Genomic DNA, 18,338 nt, shown 5'->3' on the forward strand with positions numbered 1-18,338 from the left:
GTCTGCATAAACACTGATTATCATATAACATATCTCCTGTGTGTGTAAACGCGTCTGTAGCAACTCGCCATCACGGTATTTTTGTACAGCACTGATGAAAATAGTGGATTCTCATTGGTTGTAAATATTCCTATCGGAAGGTATCTATTTTTAGAATTGTTTAATAAGTCTAGATGTGCTCCGAATTTCCGAAAATGAAAGTAGGATTTTAGTGGGCGGAGCTGACAATTACAGTACATTATGTAGTCAGGATAACAGGTACAGTTATACACGACATGGATTTAAAATGTAAAGAAAGAAAAAAAAATCAAGGATTACTTACAGGTTATTTTGACCTAATTATGTGATTCGAAACTGAATAAATTTGGCAGTAAGGTCAAGCTTCATGTACATGAACAATATGTATGCAGTGCAAGCGGTACATACATATACATGTAAAATGCATGTCTTGAGTCTAGCGGTCTAGAGTTTGCTAATATATATATATACATATGTTAACAAAACATTTAGTTGAAGAAACTTTAAGGCGAAGAAATTTTGTACCAGACGTTGTAAGTTTACATTCTGTATGTATTCCATTGTATGTATTGTTGATATGGGTATACAATGTAGAAGCTTTCAGCCTGCATCTATTAATTTTCCTGATAAATCCTAACAAAGCTAGGTTCTGACCTTTAACCTACAAACACCAGATTGCTGTTAACAATACTGCCACCGTTTTAAACCAACTGACACTTACCTAAGAGGTTGTTATGATCATAATTAGATATTACTAAACAGTATGTGTATAATTACTGGATAAATACATTTGTACATGCACAGCTGTTTGTGAGCAATAAAGCAGGTACAATAAAACTATGCATATTATCAAATTGATGAGATGAATATGTAATTTTGAATAGGTGCACAATTGTGATATCATTTTTTGCGATTTGCTTATCTTGAATGATTTGATGAAAGTTTTTAATAATCAAATTTCAATGGCAGAAACTCCTTCGCTCAGATTCTAGAAAGATTAGGTGCTAGCAATAAGTATGTACTGTGTACATGTATACTTCGCAATTACATTAATAGACAGTTTAGAATTAACAGTCAGACTGAACCACCAACCCTGATCAACTTGAACACTAGATATTTAGAATTAATAATAGACAGATAGATTTATCAACACCACAAACATTTGTGTCTAGCAAAATTGTGAAAATCTTAGTATTATTTGGTACAGCCAGAGCAAACTAATTCGACTGAAATATACCCCCCCCCCCCCAAAAAAAAAAAAACAAAAAAAAAAGGAACTCTGAACTTGTATACCATTCCTAAGATTTTATGCCACTAAACCTTGATGTTAGATATTTTAAGGGTGATTCCATACAAAATAACAGTATCGTACAATGTACAGTTTGAAAATATTCCAAATTCCCAGGATCCAGGATTTAACTGGGCTAATTAAGCCTGTTTGATAGTCTGTAAATGAGGGAATGGAAGTTTCCTTTTTTACTGTTTTAATGCAATTGTTTTCTTGATTTAGATAAGTATGCACAAAAAAGTACATGTGGATGATGCTGTCATGGTTACCAGATGGAATGTGGACTTGGGTCCTAACATCTCTGGTGGGACTTGTTGGATACATTGTCTATACACTAGTATCTAGCTCTGGCAGTGACTTTGAGGACAACAGTATAGATGCATTCATCATACAGGAAGGTAGAGTTATTTGTAATGTTAATTTCTGTGTACATTTCTATGACACAGATCTATCTTTTATTATTTACATTTATCAGTAGTAAACCCAGGCCTGGTGATAAACACACTTCTAATACACCTTTTGATACAAATTTAGAGTATGATATAGCAGAGCCAGTATGAAGCTTCTGGTTCCTGTGAGAGAGAATAGATAACCACTGACCTTAAGTTATTGTTTCTGAATTTTGAAATTAAATATAATTCATGGTGATATATACAGATATCTATTCATAATTCAATTAAGTATATATGTTTTTGTATATCTTAATTAAAATTCAAGTGAAGAATTCTGATAGATTTGTTATTTGTAATACACAGTGAATCTGATATGCAGTTTTGGTAATAGTTAGATCATTTTATTAGATAGTTCATATGTGCAATAGAAAAGAGTAATGAAAAACACCCTGTCACTGCTGGGGTTTCAACTAGTGACCTTTCTGTCTCTAGCTGGACACTCTACTGCTCAGTTAAAGGAAAATTCTCACTAGCTGAGGCTAATAAGATGACCTGCACTCTCAGCTTGTACATACATAGTTTATTTATAAATGGAATACTGCTGTAATGATTGAAAAGTGATGATGTTTTGAGGTTAGAAAATTTAAACATTTATTTCAGGTTCAGCAAGTGAGACACAAAATACAGTGGATAAACACAAAGATGGCCGTTACATGAAGCCGTATGACACAGAAGGAAAACAAGTATTGATTTTGTATGGAACAGAGTATGGCTTCAGTGAGGAGGTAGCTGGTAAATTGTTTGATAGGTAAGTTATATATTCATATTCAGATCCTACCTCTTTAGGGATCACACTATGCTGGTATGGATCTCTGATAACTAGTCTATTGAACACTCAAATTATCATAACACTTATTGTGACATGCAGTGAGTTAATGTATTTATCCTTGTCCTTGGCGTATAAGCCCACCAAAGCATACACTTCAGTAAATCTGTCCTTGGTGAATAAGCCCACCAAATCATACACTTCAGTTAACCTGTCCTTGGTGTATAAGGCCACCAAATCATACACTTCAGTAAAGCTGTCCTTGGTGTATAAGCCCACCAAATCATACACTTCAGTTAACCTGTCCTTGGTGTATAAGCCCACCAAAGCATACACTTCAGTAAACCTGTCCTTGGTGAATAAGCCCACCAAATCATACACTTCAGTAAAGCTGTCCTTGGTGTATAAGCCCACCAAATCATACACTTCAATAAAGCTGTCCTTGGTGTATAAGCCCACCAAAGCATACACTTCAATAAAGCTGTCCTTGGTGTATAAGCCCACCAAAGCATACACTTCAGTTAACCTGTCCTTGGTGAATAAGCCCACCAAATCATACACTTCAGTAAACCTGTCCTTGGTGAATAAGCCTACCAAAGCATACACTTCAGTGAACCTGTCCTTGGTGAATAAGCCCACCAAATCATACACTTCAGTAAAGCTGTCCTTGGTGAATAAGCCCACCAAATGAATCTTCTTTGAAAATTGATTTCATGTTCATAACTTTAAAATATTTATCAGCGAAAAGATTCTCAATACTGTTTATCATTAAATTGAAATTCATGATCTTGAAACTTCTTACAGCAATGGATAAATGATAGTTTATAAGGATAAAATATAAAATTTCACTCTGATGGCCATGAAAAGGTACCATGGATTTGATGTATATACTAGAAAGTGATTAATATTTGTGGGATTTTATTTTCCTTGATTTTGTGGTTACTCTTAATCCACAAATTTACATGTCTGTGATATTATAGATAAACAATGGCATGGATTAAAGTACAAATGGATTGTTTTAACAAGATTTACTCATGAATTACTGTGAAATCATACAATTTTGTGGGCTGCAATTCTTGTGATTTCTCATAAAATCACTATTTCATGGATAGACATTTCCATAAGAAACATAGCTACATGAATGTACTTCTACTAATTTTGATAGTTTGTGGACATATGTAGTCATGAATCAAGAAATATGAAAGTAACGAAAATAAAAAAAATTGTAAATCCCCTCAAAATATTATAAACAGGAATGAAATGATTTAGTAGTTTATGAAGAAATGCAAGATACTTCATGTCTTGTACAAAGAGTTCTCAGGCATAATAGAGGCTACACATGGTTCTTCCATTTTGTTCAATTAAGATAAAATTCTGATAAAATCTTATCAGATATTCCCAAGAGGTAGAGTTTTAGGAAAAGTGTTGATAGAAGTCAGATGATGAGGGATGTGACAGATAAAAAATATAAGGAAATCTTAAACTTGACCCAGTTTGTCCCTTAATCAGGTCATGAAAAATGTATCAATATTTTTATTTACTGATATTTTTTTTCACAGGATTATTTCCATGTCCAATCCAGATGATGATGGTCCACTTCAGCCTCGACTCGTTAACGTGAAACATCACGAATACGTAGACTTAAGCAAGGAACAGATAATATTTGTTGTCATCTCAACAAGTGGAGATGGTACGTCAAAGAATTTCTAATTGTTATAAACTAAATCATGGATATATATATAGTCTGTATGCTTGTATATAACTTTCTACTAAGGTCAAGAAAATGGTTTGAGTTTAAGCCTGACACACAAATATAGAGGTTTTATGGATGTAGAAACCAAGTCATTAGTTTAAAGTATCATTATGACATAATATAGTAAGCCATGAAACATGCCAGATCTGATATTATATGTATAACACCTATTATATATATAACACCTATCATATATATAACACCTATTATATATATAATACCTTTTATATGTATACATATATATAACACCTATCACATGTATAACACCTATTATATATATAACACCTATCATATGTATACATATATATAACACCTATCATATGTATAACACCTATTATATATATAACACCTATCATATGTATACATATATATAACACCTATCATATATATAACACCTATTATATGTATAACACCTATCATATGTATACATATGTATAACACCTATTACATATATATAACACCTATCATATGTATACATATATATAACACCTATCATATTTATACATATATATAACACCTATCATATATATAACACCTATTATATATATAACACCTATCATATGTATAACACCTATTATATATATAACACCTATCATATGTATACATATATATAACACCTTTTATATATATAACACCTATTATATGTATAACACCTATTATATGTATAACACCTATTATATGAATAACACCTATCATATGTATATAACACCTATCATATATATAACACCTATCATATGTATACATATATATAACACCTATTATATGTATAAAACCTATTATATATATAACACCTATCATATATATAACACCTATTATATTTAAACACCTATTATATGTATAACACCTATTATATATATATACCACCTATCATATATATAACACCTATTATATATATATTATATATATAACACCTATTATATATATATATATATATATAACACCTATTATATATATATCACCTATCATATGTATAACACCTATTATATATATAACACCTATTATATATATTACATATATATAACACCTATCATATGTATACATATATATATCACCTATTATATATATAATACCTATATATATGTATACATATGAATAACACCTATTATATGTATACATATGTATAACACCTATCATATGTATAACACCTATCATATATATAACACCTATTATATATATACATATATATAACACCTATTATATGTATAACACCTATTATATATATAACACCTATCATATGTATAACACCTATCATATGTATACATATATATAACACCTATTATATGTATAACACCTATTATATGTATAACACCTATTATATATATATCACCTATCATATGTATAACACCTATCATATATATAACACCTATTATATATATATAACACCTTTTATATGTATGATACCTATTATGTGTATACATATATATAACACCTATTATATATATAACATCTATCATATATTGTGAAATATTCTATTTCCTTGTGAAAAAGGCATAGCCTAATTGACTATAGTACATTGTTACCATCTGGTTGATTTTTTTGTCTGTTATCTGTTTACCATCTTGTGACACTCATTGTGACCTTAGTGTACATAGGATAATAGTACAACCGAAAAAGTTGGTCAGTTCCTTACCATCTCGTACACTATGTACGTCAGTGCAAGTACGTTCCACACTACATACATCATTCATGTGAGGAAGGTGACTGTCTAGTCATTGAGACATCACACTGAAATCTTGTACTGGTCATAAGAACTTCTATGCTACTGACATTACCAACCTGAAGAAAATGTTCCGAAATATTACCTTGTGAGATATGAAGCTTGATGTGTTTGATTCAGGAAAATTTAAACCACAATATTGTTGTAGGTGTCCCTCCCACTGATGCGCGTGGTTTCTATGACAACCTTATGTCAAGCGAGGAGGATTTATCTCACTGTAGATACTCTGTTCTGGCTCTTGGAGACTCGAACTATCCCCATTTCTGTAAGGTGGGACGTGACATTAACAGGAGGTGAGGCCATCCTCGAGGATTTATTAACAATCACTACAAAAATGAATAATGCATCACTGCTCACAAATGCATTTATTGAAATTAAATCTGTATTTATCAGGGAAATACTGTGTGTGTACTCATTTTAATGGTATTCTAATATTAGCACCTTCACACTCAAATCACACAGAGTAATTCAAAATTTCTCAATCCTGTTGTTGGGCATCGAAATACAACACATACAACAATTCAGTGTTGACCATTGTTTAATAAACACACTTATATATACCATTTGTCAAAGTATGAGAAATAGTTGCAGCATCTGAGGCCAGGTTTCTGAAAATTACCAACATATATTGATCCATCAGAATGGTTACCTCACCTGTGTTGTATAAGCATCTAATGATAATCACATGGTCACTGTTAAAAGACACCTTGAAATCTAGATTGTATATCAGAAAAGTATTTTCTATCTAGCGGAGGCATTGAAATGAATAATGACCTCTGTTACATTGTCACCAACGGGAATATTACTTACCCATGCCCCACCAGCATTGCTGTGACCCCTGGAAACCCGAGGACAAGTTATTTCCTGGAGGGGGAGTATGTAACCCTGGTAAAATAGCAGTCGCAATATACCACTCGGCTAGAGAGATTTCATCTTAAACTTGATTGGTTGAGCTTCAGACTAGTAAGCCAGGGGTCTCAGGTTTGATTCCTAGCGGAGGCATTGAAATATATAATGACCTATGTTACACGAGTATCATCTCCCGACAAACGTCAGTGTTCTGGCAACAAGAGGGGATGACCTGCATCCCCCTCAGTGGGATGGAACTGCTTGTAGTTGTGATAGTTGATCATACTAGTTTTAAGAGATGGCTTCAGGGCCTAATATTGCCTTATCCTAACTCTAGCAGTTAGAACATGTCCAGAAGCTGGAAGGAAGAGTTGGGGGCCTATCTAGTTTTGATTTAAGTAATTTTGAAGTCTGTCTTACTGGCCTAAAAAATTTCATAAAGTCTGACACTATACCTAGACCCTTTGACTGGTGTTATCATGCCTACTCTTTTTCGAACAGTCAAAGGAGGATCTTTAGCGTGTGAGAGTGGACAATCCTCACACAGGCAATCAGGTGACCAGGTAACAGGGTCACTTATATATTGTTTAGTGAGGTCAGATCTCAGTTAGTACAAGACTCATCTTCTGTGGCTGATCACTGGGCTATAAACCTCAAACAAAACCAGCTGTTTTCTCATCATTTTTAATTAAGTAATTAAGCCTTTATTTTTTAGTTAATGTTACCTTATGATTATTAAATGTTAACTACAGTACTTATTTCACTGACATTTTCTTAAGATGAAATATCAAAAGTTTAACTTTCTGTCTGAAAATCTGATATTGCACCATGCTTATACATGTATAATGTATATGAAATGCTGTATACTTTGTAACTTGTTTGCATTTTTTTCTCCTGCAATCACAATATATCATTGCTGCAGAAATTTATATTTAATTGAAGATATAAAAGTAATGCCTGGTAGATTTTTCATTTTGATATATCTAAAGTAATTATTATTCAATTGTGCTGTTAAAAGCCCAAACCTGACATTGTGTCAAGATAATTTGTAGGTCACCAAGGCTTATTGCTGGATAAATGTCTTTTCACCAGGCTGTCCAAACGCTCTGCTGACCCAGTTGTAGAGTCCAGGGATGTAGACATGGAAGACTGGTCCGTCATCACTTGTTGGATGAACGATGTTATAGAATACCTCAGGACGTGCAATCTTCGTGTGTGTATGGACTATTTACAAATAATGACTGACGGTTCCAGTGAAGAACATGACAGACATCAACCATTTATGGCTACATTGAAGGTTCTTTGACAAACATAAATTTGATTTTGTCTATAATCATATTTCTATTCTTCCAACACTTTGTAGGTAAGGGGTAATGTACTTGTACATATTTTAATGGTAATCCTACTTTTGCAATTTTCAGGCTAATGATGTAGTGTTTAATTATAATTGTCTCTGTATGTCATCCATATAGCAATTACTGTGAATGCACAAATCACAATTACACCCCTTGGAGCTTTACACTGTGACAAACCATTATAAATGCAGCATCTTTTAAACTGTTTTTTGAAAGTATATGATAATTGGTTGTAATATTTCAGAAGAAATGTCAACTTTTTATTTCAAAATTCTTCCTGGAGTAACAGGAAATTTCACTTATTCCATATCTTAAAAAATCTGGTAAGAACTCCCTCTAAATCTCAGGATAGATTTTTTCCACAGTGAACAACCACAATATTATTGATGTTGGTAACAAACAGAATTTTCAAGTACTGGTCAACATTTTTTACAAAAGTTATGGTCAATGGGTCAAAAGTTACACATTTGACAACTTTAAAAATGTCATCAAACATTTATGATTATATACATGGAAACTTAAGTACTCATGTCATAATAGAGACACTTCCTTTTTCCCCCGTCTTCATTTCTCATGCCACAAGGTATGGGCTTATTACCTCATGAATTTTGCCTCATTTTTCAGGTGAAAAACCTGTTGACTGATGCCCCAAAATGTGCTGACGACAAAGAGGTTATCCACTGCGAGTTTGATATCACAGGTAGCAACATGGCCTGGACTTCAGGTATATTAATTATGATAATAATTATCAGTTAGTTACTGTTCATTCAGTTGTAAATTATGAAAATGGATTCAATTCTTGTAACTTTTTTTTAGGTGATGCTTTGGGAATATATCCTGAAAACAATGTTGGTCATGTGGCAGCCATTTTGGATTTGTTGACCTGGGTAGACAAAGAGATGCTGACAGTGCCACACTGGGCCTATCAGCCTCATTCTGGTAAACTCTTGTAACACATTAACTCCATAACACTTAGCCTGTAAGATTATAGCATGGAAAGGTTTCCTTCATTATAAGGTACACATGTAATATTGTCCCCCAGAATTGAAAAAAAGAACAGCATACAAAATTATCTTCACACTTAAAATGTTTAACAAGCACTGGTTGTACTTGTTTTTTTAACAACCATTTCGTTATTTGTGATTGATTAAAAATCAACAGGTTTCGAATATCCCCTGTATCTTAATTATACTTGTTGAGGTATGTTGCACAATTCAAACATTTGACTGATTCTGATGTCAGCAGATAGTGAGATGTGGCTGCTGCATTAAACTTTGTAAGTTTTGTTATAACATTCAATGGTTGATTTTTTTTATTAAAGTTCTGTAAGTCACAGTGTGTATTTAGAGCGGAAACTTTGGATTTGTTAGGTTTTTATCGTATTTAATTAAGTAGTTACTTTAGAAAAGACCTTTGTCTCAGAACAAGTCAACCATTTGTTTGTATTATATTTTTAAACAACTCCCCTAGGTATGAAAAAAAAAAGTTTTACGATGGTCATCTTTAATCAGTCAACAGACATCAAAATGGATAAAAACTTCAACTAGCATTTGTGTTATAGGGGTATACACTGTTTATCTGTAACAGGAAGGACAAGTTTTTTATTATTAAAGAAAATATATATTTATTTATCAGAAAAATCATAAATTTGTTGTGAAATGAGAACAAATTCATATTAACAACATGATGTAGCTGAAGTTTCTTCTGCCTTTAACACCACACATTAGACATTTTGACAGACAGATGGCTAGCTTTATCATCTCTGTCAAAGTTTCTATTGTCTGGTGTAGCTGGAAAAGCTGAGGTTGTTATTGTATTGCATGGTTATGAGTGATGAATTGATGCTAGTCATGGTCAAACATGAAGTAAAACTCAACTTTTAGTTAGTGTTCATTCCCTTAGTGGGAACTCTTTTGTATAGAAGAACAAAAAGTGAAAACAAATAAAACTTTGAAAAAGATGGCACGTGTTGCTGTGCTGATTCCCAAACAAAATCCCCACTTTACAATGCAACACAACAGACTATATTAATCCCTATCATTTATTTCACAGTAAATTTGATTCTTCATTATCAGATACAGCAAACATGAGGACACTGTTAATCAAGTACTACGATATCAAAACCATCAAACCGGAACTACTGCAGACTTTACAGACGGTGGTCACAAACACAACACAAAGGGAAATGTTGTCAAGGTTACTTCATTCTGGGGTAAGTGGCATGAAATCATGGTGACTACATACCATGCTATGGCATATTTTCAAAGTTACTCAATTTATTCTCTGTTTAGTGACATGACATCATGGTGACTTTGTGTTGGTGTAGGTGGCATGTTGTCATGGTTACATCATACTGGGCTAACAGGCATGATACCATAATACTAATACTAAGATAGATAGCATATTTTCATGTATTTTGTTACTTCATACCAGGAGTAAGTGGCATGAATTCATGACAACTTCATCCTGGGGTAGGTGGCAGATTTTAATGGTTTCTTCATACAACAGAAGATGTCATGTAGTTATGGTTACCTCCACAGTGTATTGATATTTGGCAGGATTAATGAAATGCTTTCAAGAAAAATATAGACTTTGAAAAAATTGGAAATTAGCAGTGTCATTGTGCACTACTATTAACAGACAGGAAAAATGACAATATTGTAAGAGTGCTTATACAAAAGGTGTTAGAAATGGCTGATGTCATGGTCACTGTAGACAAGAATTGTTTGTACATTTATTGTCTTGATAACCATAGAGAGTGATAATTATGTGTTGTCATGGTGACTATAGATATTGGTCGTAGTGTGCTGTTACTTCAGACAGGGCTTTGAGCATGTCAATATGATGTGTACTTTCCCTTTTTCATATATTTCAATGACCTTTAAGACAGGGAAGTCCAACCTAGCCTTACAGGAGTACATGTCAGTGAGGGAAGTGAGAGATGTCCTCCAGGAATATAGGTCAATAAGGTTGTCTCCACAACAACTGCTGCCTTGCCTGAAACCACTTCAACCTCGGTATTACTCCATATCATCGTCTCCTCTCAAGGTCTGTCCTGATTTTAACTCACTCGATCTTTAATAAGAATAACTGCTGACTGCAGGATTGACAAATTGGAAGTTTTTTGTTATTTTAAATTTTTTGTCAAATGAGACTTTTGGGATTTTCCTGTTAACTCAGATCATCCAGAAGTTGTCGGATTTGTTTGACCTAGCCAGATATAGTCCAGTCATGATATTAAGGATTGCCTCAAGGGCTGTCTTGTAGACAGACACTTTTTATGTTAAATTCAAATAATTTCAAATCTTCTCAGCCATACCTTTGGAGAAATGTTCGTTAGATTGGCAAAAATTTGTGAATTTCAGTATGTTTGAAAAGTTGGCACAATGGCTGATGGCAACGTCAGCTATTTTTGAAACGTGATTGCTGAATAGTCCATTTTCATGTAACAATGGGTATTTCAACCATTCTTCAATATGACATGGTTGATATTCGTCAGAAATAATCAAAAGATGTAGTAGAAGTGTTCTTGTTTTTCATTTTTCTTCTTCAGTAAAACATCCAAGATGGCCACCATTTCCACCATCTAGCAAAATACTTATTTAATTTTTCAAGTTCTACCCATGCCATTTAGATAACACATAAATCTAAATAAGTCATATTGAGATGATTCTATCCCATTCTTAGTAATTTTTGGCAGTATGAAATCTAAGATGGCTGCCAAAGTCTTTAATATTAGGGTTAATTCTTTTGGGGCAGTTTGAAATCTAAGATGGCTGCCAAAGTTTTTAATATTAGTGTTAATTCTTTTGGGGCAGTTTGAAATCTAAGATGGCTGCCAAAGTTTTTTATATTAGGGTTAATTCTTTTGGGGCAGTTTGAAATCTAAGATGGCTGCCAAAGTTTTTAATATTAGTGTTAATTCTTTAAGGGCAGTTTGAAATCTAAGATGGCTACCAAAGTCTTTTATATTAGGGTTAATTCTTTTGGGGCAGTTTGAAATCTAAGATGGCTGCCAAAATTTTTAATATCAGTGTTAATTCTTTTGGGGCAGTTTGAAATCTAAGATGGCTGCCAAAGTCTTTTATATTAGGGTTAATTCTTTTGGGGCAGTTTGAAATCTAAGATGGCTGCCAAAGTTTTTTATATTAGGGTTAATTCTTTTGGGGCAGTTTGAAATCTAAGATGTCTGTCAAAGTCTTTAATTTCCCATCCATCCTCCTTTTGCACTATTTGACATGATCAGTTAAAACCACATGGACATGTTAGATATCTGTTATGATTGTACTTTACAAAATCATTAACTCTTTTAATTCTTAAGAATCTATCAGTCAAATGTTTGTAATGAACCTTTCTGCTTCTTTCCCTTTTTAAAGCACTTAGTTCATTGTGATTGCAGAATTCCTAAGAATCTATCAGTCAAATGTTTGTAATGAACCTTTCCACTTCTTTCCCTTTTTAAAGCACTTAGTTCATTGTGATTGCAGAATTCATAAGAATCTATCAGTCAAATGTTTGTAATGAACCTTTCTGCTTCTTTCCCTTTTTTAAGCACTTAGTTCATTGTGATTGCAGAATTCCTAAGAATCTATCAGTCAAATGTTTGTAATGAACCTTTCTGCTTCTTTCCCTTTTTTAAGCACTTAGTTCATTGTGATTGCAGAATTCCTAAGAATCTATCAGTCAAATGTTTGTAATGAACCTTTCCACTTCTTTCCCTTTTTTAAGCACTTAGTTCATTGTGATTGCAGAATTCCTAAGAATCTATCAGTCAAATGTTTGTAATGAACCTTTCTGCTTCTTTCCCTTTTTAAAGCACTTAGTTCATTGTGATTGCAGAATTCCTAAGAATCTATCAGTCAAATGTTTGTAATGAACCTTTCCGCTTCTTTCCCTTTTTAAAGCACTTAGTTCATTGTGATTGCAGAATTCCTAAGAATCTATCAGTCAAATGTTTGTAATGAACCTTTCTGCTTCTTTCCCTTTTTTAAGCACTTAGTTCATTGTGATTGCAGAATTCCTAAGAATCTATCAGTCAAATGTTTGTAATGAACCTTTCTGCTTCTTTCCCTTTTTTAAGCACTTAGTTCATTGTGATTGCAGAATTCCTAAGAATCTATCAGTCAAATGTTTGTAATGAACCTTTCCACTTCTTTCCCTTTTTTAAGCACTTAGTTCATTGTGATTGCAGAATTCCTAAGAATCTATCAGTCAAATGTTTGTAATGAACCTTTCTGCTTCTTTCCCTTTTTTAAGCACTTAGTTCATTGTGATTGCAGAATTCCTAAGAATCTATCAGTCAAATGTTTGTAATGAACCTTTCCACTTCTTTCCCTTTTTTAAGCACTTAGTTCATTGTGATTGCAGAATTCCTAAGAATCTATCAGTCAAATGTTTGTAATGAACCTTTCTGCTTCTTTCCCTTTTTTAAGCACTTAGTTCATTGTGATTGCAGAATTCCTAAGAATCTATCAGTCAAATGTTTGTAATGAACCTTTCCGCTTCTTTCCCTTTTTTAAGCACTTAGTTCATTGTGATTGCAGAATTCCTAAGAATCTATCAGTCAAATGTTTGTAATGAACCTTTCTGCTTCTTTCCCTTTTTTAAGCACTTAGTTCATTGTGATTGCAGAATTCCTAAGAATCTATCAGTCAAATGTTTGTAATGAACCTTTCCGCTTCTTTCCCTTTTTTAAGCACTTAGTTCATTGTGATTGCAGAATTCCTAAGAATCTATCAGTCAAATGTTTGTAATGAACCTTTCTGCTTCTTTCCCTTTTTTAAGCACTTAGTTCATTGTGATTGCAGAATTCCTAAGAATCTATCAGTCAAATGTTTGTAATGAACCTTTCCACTTCTTTCCCTTTTTTAAGCACTTAGTTCATTGTGATTGCAGAATTCCTAAGAATCTATGTCAAATGTTTGTAATGAACCTTTCTGCTTCTTTCCCTTTTTAAAGCACTTAGTTCATTGTGATTGCAGAATTCCTAAGAATCTATCAGTCAAATGTTTGTAATGAACCTTTCCACTTCTTTCCCTTTTTAAAGCACTTAGTTCATTGTGATTGCAGAATTCCTAAGAATCTATCAGTCAAATGTTTGTAATGAACCTATCTGCTTCTTTCCCTTTTTAAAGCACTTAGTTCATTGTGATTGCAGAATTCCTAAGAATCTATCAGTCAAATGTTTGTAATGAACCTTTCCACTTCTTTCCCTTTTTAAAGCACTTAGTTCATTGTGATTGCAGAATTCCTAAGAATCTATCAGTCAAATGTTTGTAATGAACCTTTCTGCTTCTTTCCCTTTTTTAAGCACTTAGTTCATTGTGATTGCAGAATTCCTAAGAATCTATCAGTCAAATGTTTGTAATGAACCTTTCCACTTCTTTCCCTTTTTAAAGCACTTAGTTCATTGTGATTGCATAATTCCTAAGAATCTATCAGTCAAATGTTTGTAATGAACCTTTCCACTTCTTTCCCTTTTTAAAGCACTTACATGTAGTTGATTGTGATTGCAGGATGCTACCACTGTATGTTTATCCATGGCTGTGTTACGCTACGAAACCCTGTCAGTAGGTCGGGAAGGCGTGACCACCACATACCTACAAGATCGTATCCATGTTGGTCAAGAGTGTCCAGTGTTTATGAGTCATAACCCAGACTTCCGTCTCCCTGACAACCATGCCATTCCCGTTATTCTCATTGGCCCGGGTACAGGGATAGCTCCTTTCAGGGCATTTATACAAGAAAGAGGTACATCATTTTGAACTTGATTTAGGATAAAATTTTCAAATTAATACTTTACTAATATTTTAAGACCCTAAATTATTATTTTTTTCAAATTCATGCGATTTAATCTTAAACTTCATCATTTTTTTTTTAAATCAATTAAAACAGGTACATATGACTCATAGACAATAGGAATATTGTGGCTGATGAATTATGTACATGTACAGTATTATATTATGTGAGATGATAATATTTTGTGTTGTATAACTAGATTAATGTAACTGTATATAGACTTATCCTCAGAATACTTTCTATACTGCATATAGAACAACATTGTGACAGAGGAGAGGTTCATCTATACTATGGTTGCAGACATCGGTTTGGAGATTTCTTGTACAAAGAAGAATTAGGTAACTATAAAACAATATATATTTAATACATGTCATCTGTAATTACATTGTAGGAAAAATTTGCTAATTATCTCCCCTCTCTACATGTGCTTGCAACTGTTTCTGACACTTTACATGTACAAAATATATTAATACATATATTGCCATTTGACTTGCTCTGTGAATGTGTGCTCATACATTTTCTTTTGATATTTGTGTTGATGACTCAAGAGAGTATATCAGTATAATGTAAATTAGATACTTGAATGCATAAATTTTCTAGTTGACTTATGTTTAAATGTTTATCTTAACTGAAATTTTTCTGAAATATTTTTAGTTATTACATGAAAAATTGCTGTCACAAATTCAGTTGTGCTAAGCACACATACTGCAATAAGTGTTCAGATGTAAAAATTGTTTCAAGTATTGATGCTGAAAACTGTACAGACATGATCTGAATTCTCAGTATTTACATTTTTATAAAAACATTTTTTCAAAATAAAATGAATAAATGTTATTCTGTGTAATATACCACATATATTTTTATTGAATTTGAAGTATTTAATACATTTCATCACATGACAGTAAATGACCCACTTGCTATGTAATTAAATTTCACTTAAAAAATTATTTTGACAAAAAACGTCATTCATAAACCTATTGCATGTTAATTTGTTAAAACATTGTTTTTGACATAAGATAGGAATATGTAATTCAGTTTAATTACATATACTAAAATGTTTGACAGTTTTCATGAAACACATCCATCAAGGACCATGTATATATATATATCACATTATCAGCCTGTTATCCAATGACTTTGCCCTTGTAAGATTTTTGCCTGTATGTCATTAGTATAACACACTCTGAAGCATTATTTATCATTGGAGTGACTAAGTTTTATCGGCATTACTGATGATATGAGTTTTTATCAATTTGATCAATTAATTCCTGTATTTCGCTACCAAACATGTTAATAAATTCTCAAATTTCCTTTTTGTTGTAGAGAAATACAGCAGAAATGGAGTGATCTGCCTACGAGTGGCTTTCTCCCGAGACCAGGCCAAGAAAATATATGTCCAGCATCTTCTTAGGGATGATAGTACCCTGATCTGGGACCTTGTTACCAAGGTAACGGAACAAATGTGGTAACATTGAATTCTAATTGACCAAATGATTGGCTGTATATAAATGATGTTGCTGTAATACAGTTTCGACATTTCTGTCAATGGAAACCATTTGATTTTTACTTATCAGAAATTAAAAGTTCAGTTTAGTGCAATATTTGAAAAGCACCCACCTGCTCTCTGTGGTAGCATTAGATAACAGTTACTGTCTTATTTCTTACCCCCAAACTAGGCTGGGTCACTCATCAGCTTATGATAAAGGATGAACTATGTATTGCACGCAAGACAAGGGAAATCTCACATAGTACTTACTACTACAGTTATCTATCTTGTCTGATCTACCAGGTACCTTTTCACAAATTTTGGGCCAAGTGACGTCATGATAAAAATGTCGTATTTATTTGTATGTCTCGTATATAACTGTAAAGGCAGAAAATCTAATTGAATAGATGAATGCTGAAATGAAAATAGTTTTGTTCAAATTTTGAAAAAATTATGTATGAGAATTGGAATCTGATGTTAGAGATTGGTTTATTTCAATCTAAGGCTAATATTCTGTAACACCTTGTTCTTGTTGCTTAATGTGGACCCTCGACTGAGTGAAATCAACATCCAACACACACAGGAAATAGATACTATCAATATCAGTTGCATCAATGTTTCGCACTTACAGAGAAATGGTCATGTGTATGTTTGTGGAGACGCCAGACGTATGGCAAAAGATGTTCATGAAGCCTTGACCGATATCATACAGTCCTGTGGTCAGCTGGAGAGAAACAAGGCTACAGATTACCTCAGGAAGATAGAGAGAGAAGGACGCTATCAGAAAGATGTGTGGGTCACTTAGACAAGGGCAGGGTGTCAACGGCAAAACGGAGATGGTGGGCCTGATCAGAAAGGTGTTTGGTCACTACGTCAACTGAAGAGTGGCTACAAACAGGGATGGAGAGCCTGATCAGAAAGGTGTTTGGTCACTACATCAACTGAAGAGTGGTTACAGACAAACAGAGATGGAGGGCCTGATCAGAAAGATGTTTGGTCACTACGTCAACTGAAGAGTGGTTACAGACAAACAGAGATACTGGGCTTGATCAGAAAGGTGTTTGGTCACTCAGTCAACTGAAGAGTGACTACAGACAGAGATGGAGGGCCTGATCAGAAAGGTGTACGGTCACTTCGAAATCTGAAGAGTGTTGAGAGACACACAGAGATGGAGGGCCTGATCAGAAAGATGTGTGGTCTGTGTTAAGTCTGAAGAACACTGCAATGGAAATAATAAGTGTTGTGTACATTTTAATTGTTCAGGCCATAGGCATCACTGAGGCATCCTACATGGACAAAACAGTTGTATGATGTAGTTAAATTCATTATTTGGCTCTGCAGTATCTAATTCTAAAGGAGTAGGTTCATGAGAGGTGGTAATCGGTCATTTCAGCGCTGCAATAGTTTCGTCCTTAGTTGATCGGACCTAAGTAGTTCTGACCCCAGCCCGATCTGGCCATTTTCGTTCCAGCCCCCTATTTTTCCCAATAAAATTTGTTTACACAATCACTGGTTTTGTCTCTGTTGTTTCACTGGAAGACGTATAATTGCTACAATGACACTCCACAGCATGCTTTGGCTTCTCAGGGCTTGCTTCTAACAACTATTGAAGGAATATTTATTTTACTGACACCACATGTGCAAGTCTTCAAAAGTTCACGTACATACCAAAAAAGAAAACTATGATTTCAGCTGAACAGACAGTTGGAATCTAACGAAATATGAATTTGCGTTATAAGGGAGATATTTTGATAATTTCCACCATAATTCATTTCGCACACACCATGGCGGACGAATTTAAGAAATGTAAGAAGAAAGTACGGCATCAACTGGAAGCAATATGCTGCAGTACATTG

The 18,338-nt window shown here is 33.5% G+C and overlaps 1 protein-coding gene across 1 annotated transcript; it reads left to right on the forward strand.

The window, feature by feature from the left end:
- Nucleotides 1-180: 180 nt before the first annotated feature.
- Nucleotides 181-17,988, forward strand: LOC132554612 (NADPH oxidoreductase A-like). The gene is made up of 14 exons (XM_060218932.1): nucleotides 181-258; nucleotides 1,529-1,704; nucleotides 2,359-2,506; nucleotides 4,084-4,214; nucleotides 6,143-6,287; nucleotides 7,936-8,140; nucleotides 8,823-8,922; nucleotides 9,015-9,137; nucleotides 10,274-10,410; nucleotides 11,085-11,246; nucleotides 14,714-14,948; nucleotides 15,251-15,334; nucleotides 16,320-16,444; nucleotides 17,114-17,988. The coding sequence occupies exons 2-14, from the start codon at nucleotides 1,551-1,553 to the stop codon at nucleotides 17,285-17,287; spliced, it is 1,923 nt and encodes a 640-aa protein (XP_060074915.1). The 5' UTR covers nucleotides 181-258; nucleotides 1,529-1,550; the 3' UTR covers nucleotides 17,288-17,988.
- Nucleotides 17,989-18,338: the final 350 nt, after the last annotated feature.

This window comes from Ylistrum balloti, unplaced genomic scaffold (assembly GCF_031769215.1).
Source record: "Ylistrum balloti isolate Yb309-2 unplaced genomic scaffold, AGI_CSIRO_Ybal_v1 Utg370418, whole genome shotgun sequence".
In the NCBI taxonomy this organism is placed as follows: domain Eukaryota; kingdom Metazoa; phylum Mollusca; class Bivalvia; order Pectinida; family Pectinidae; genus Ylistrum; species Ylistrum balloti.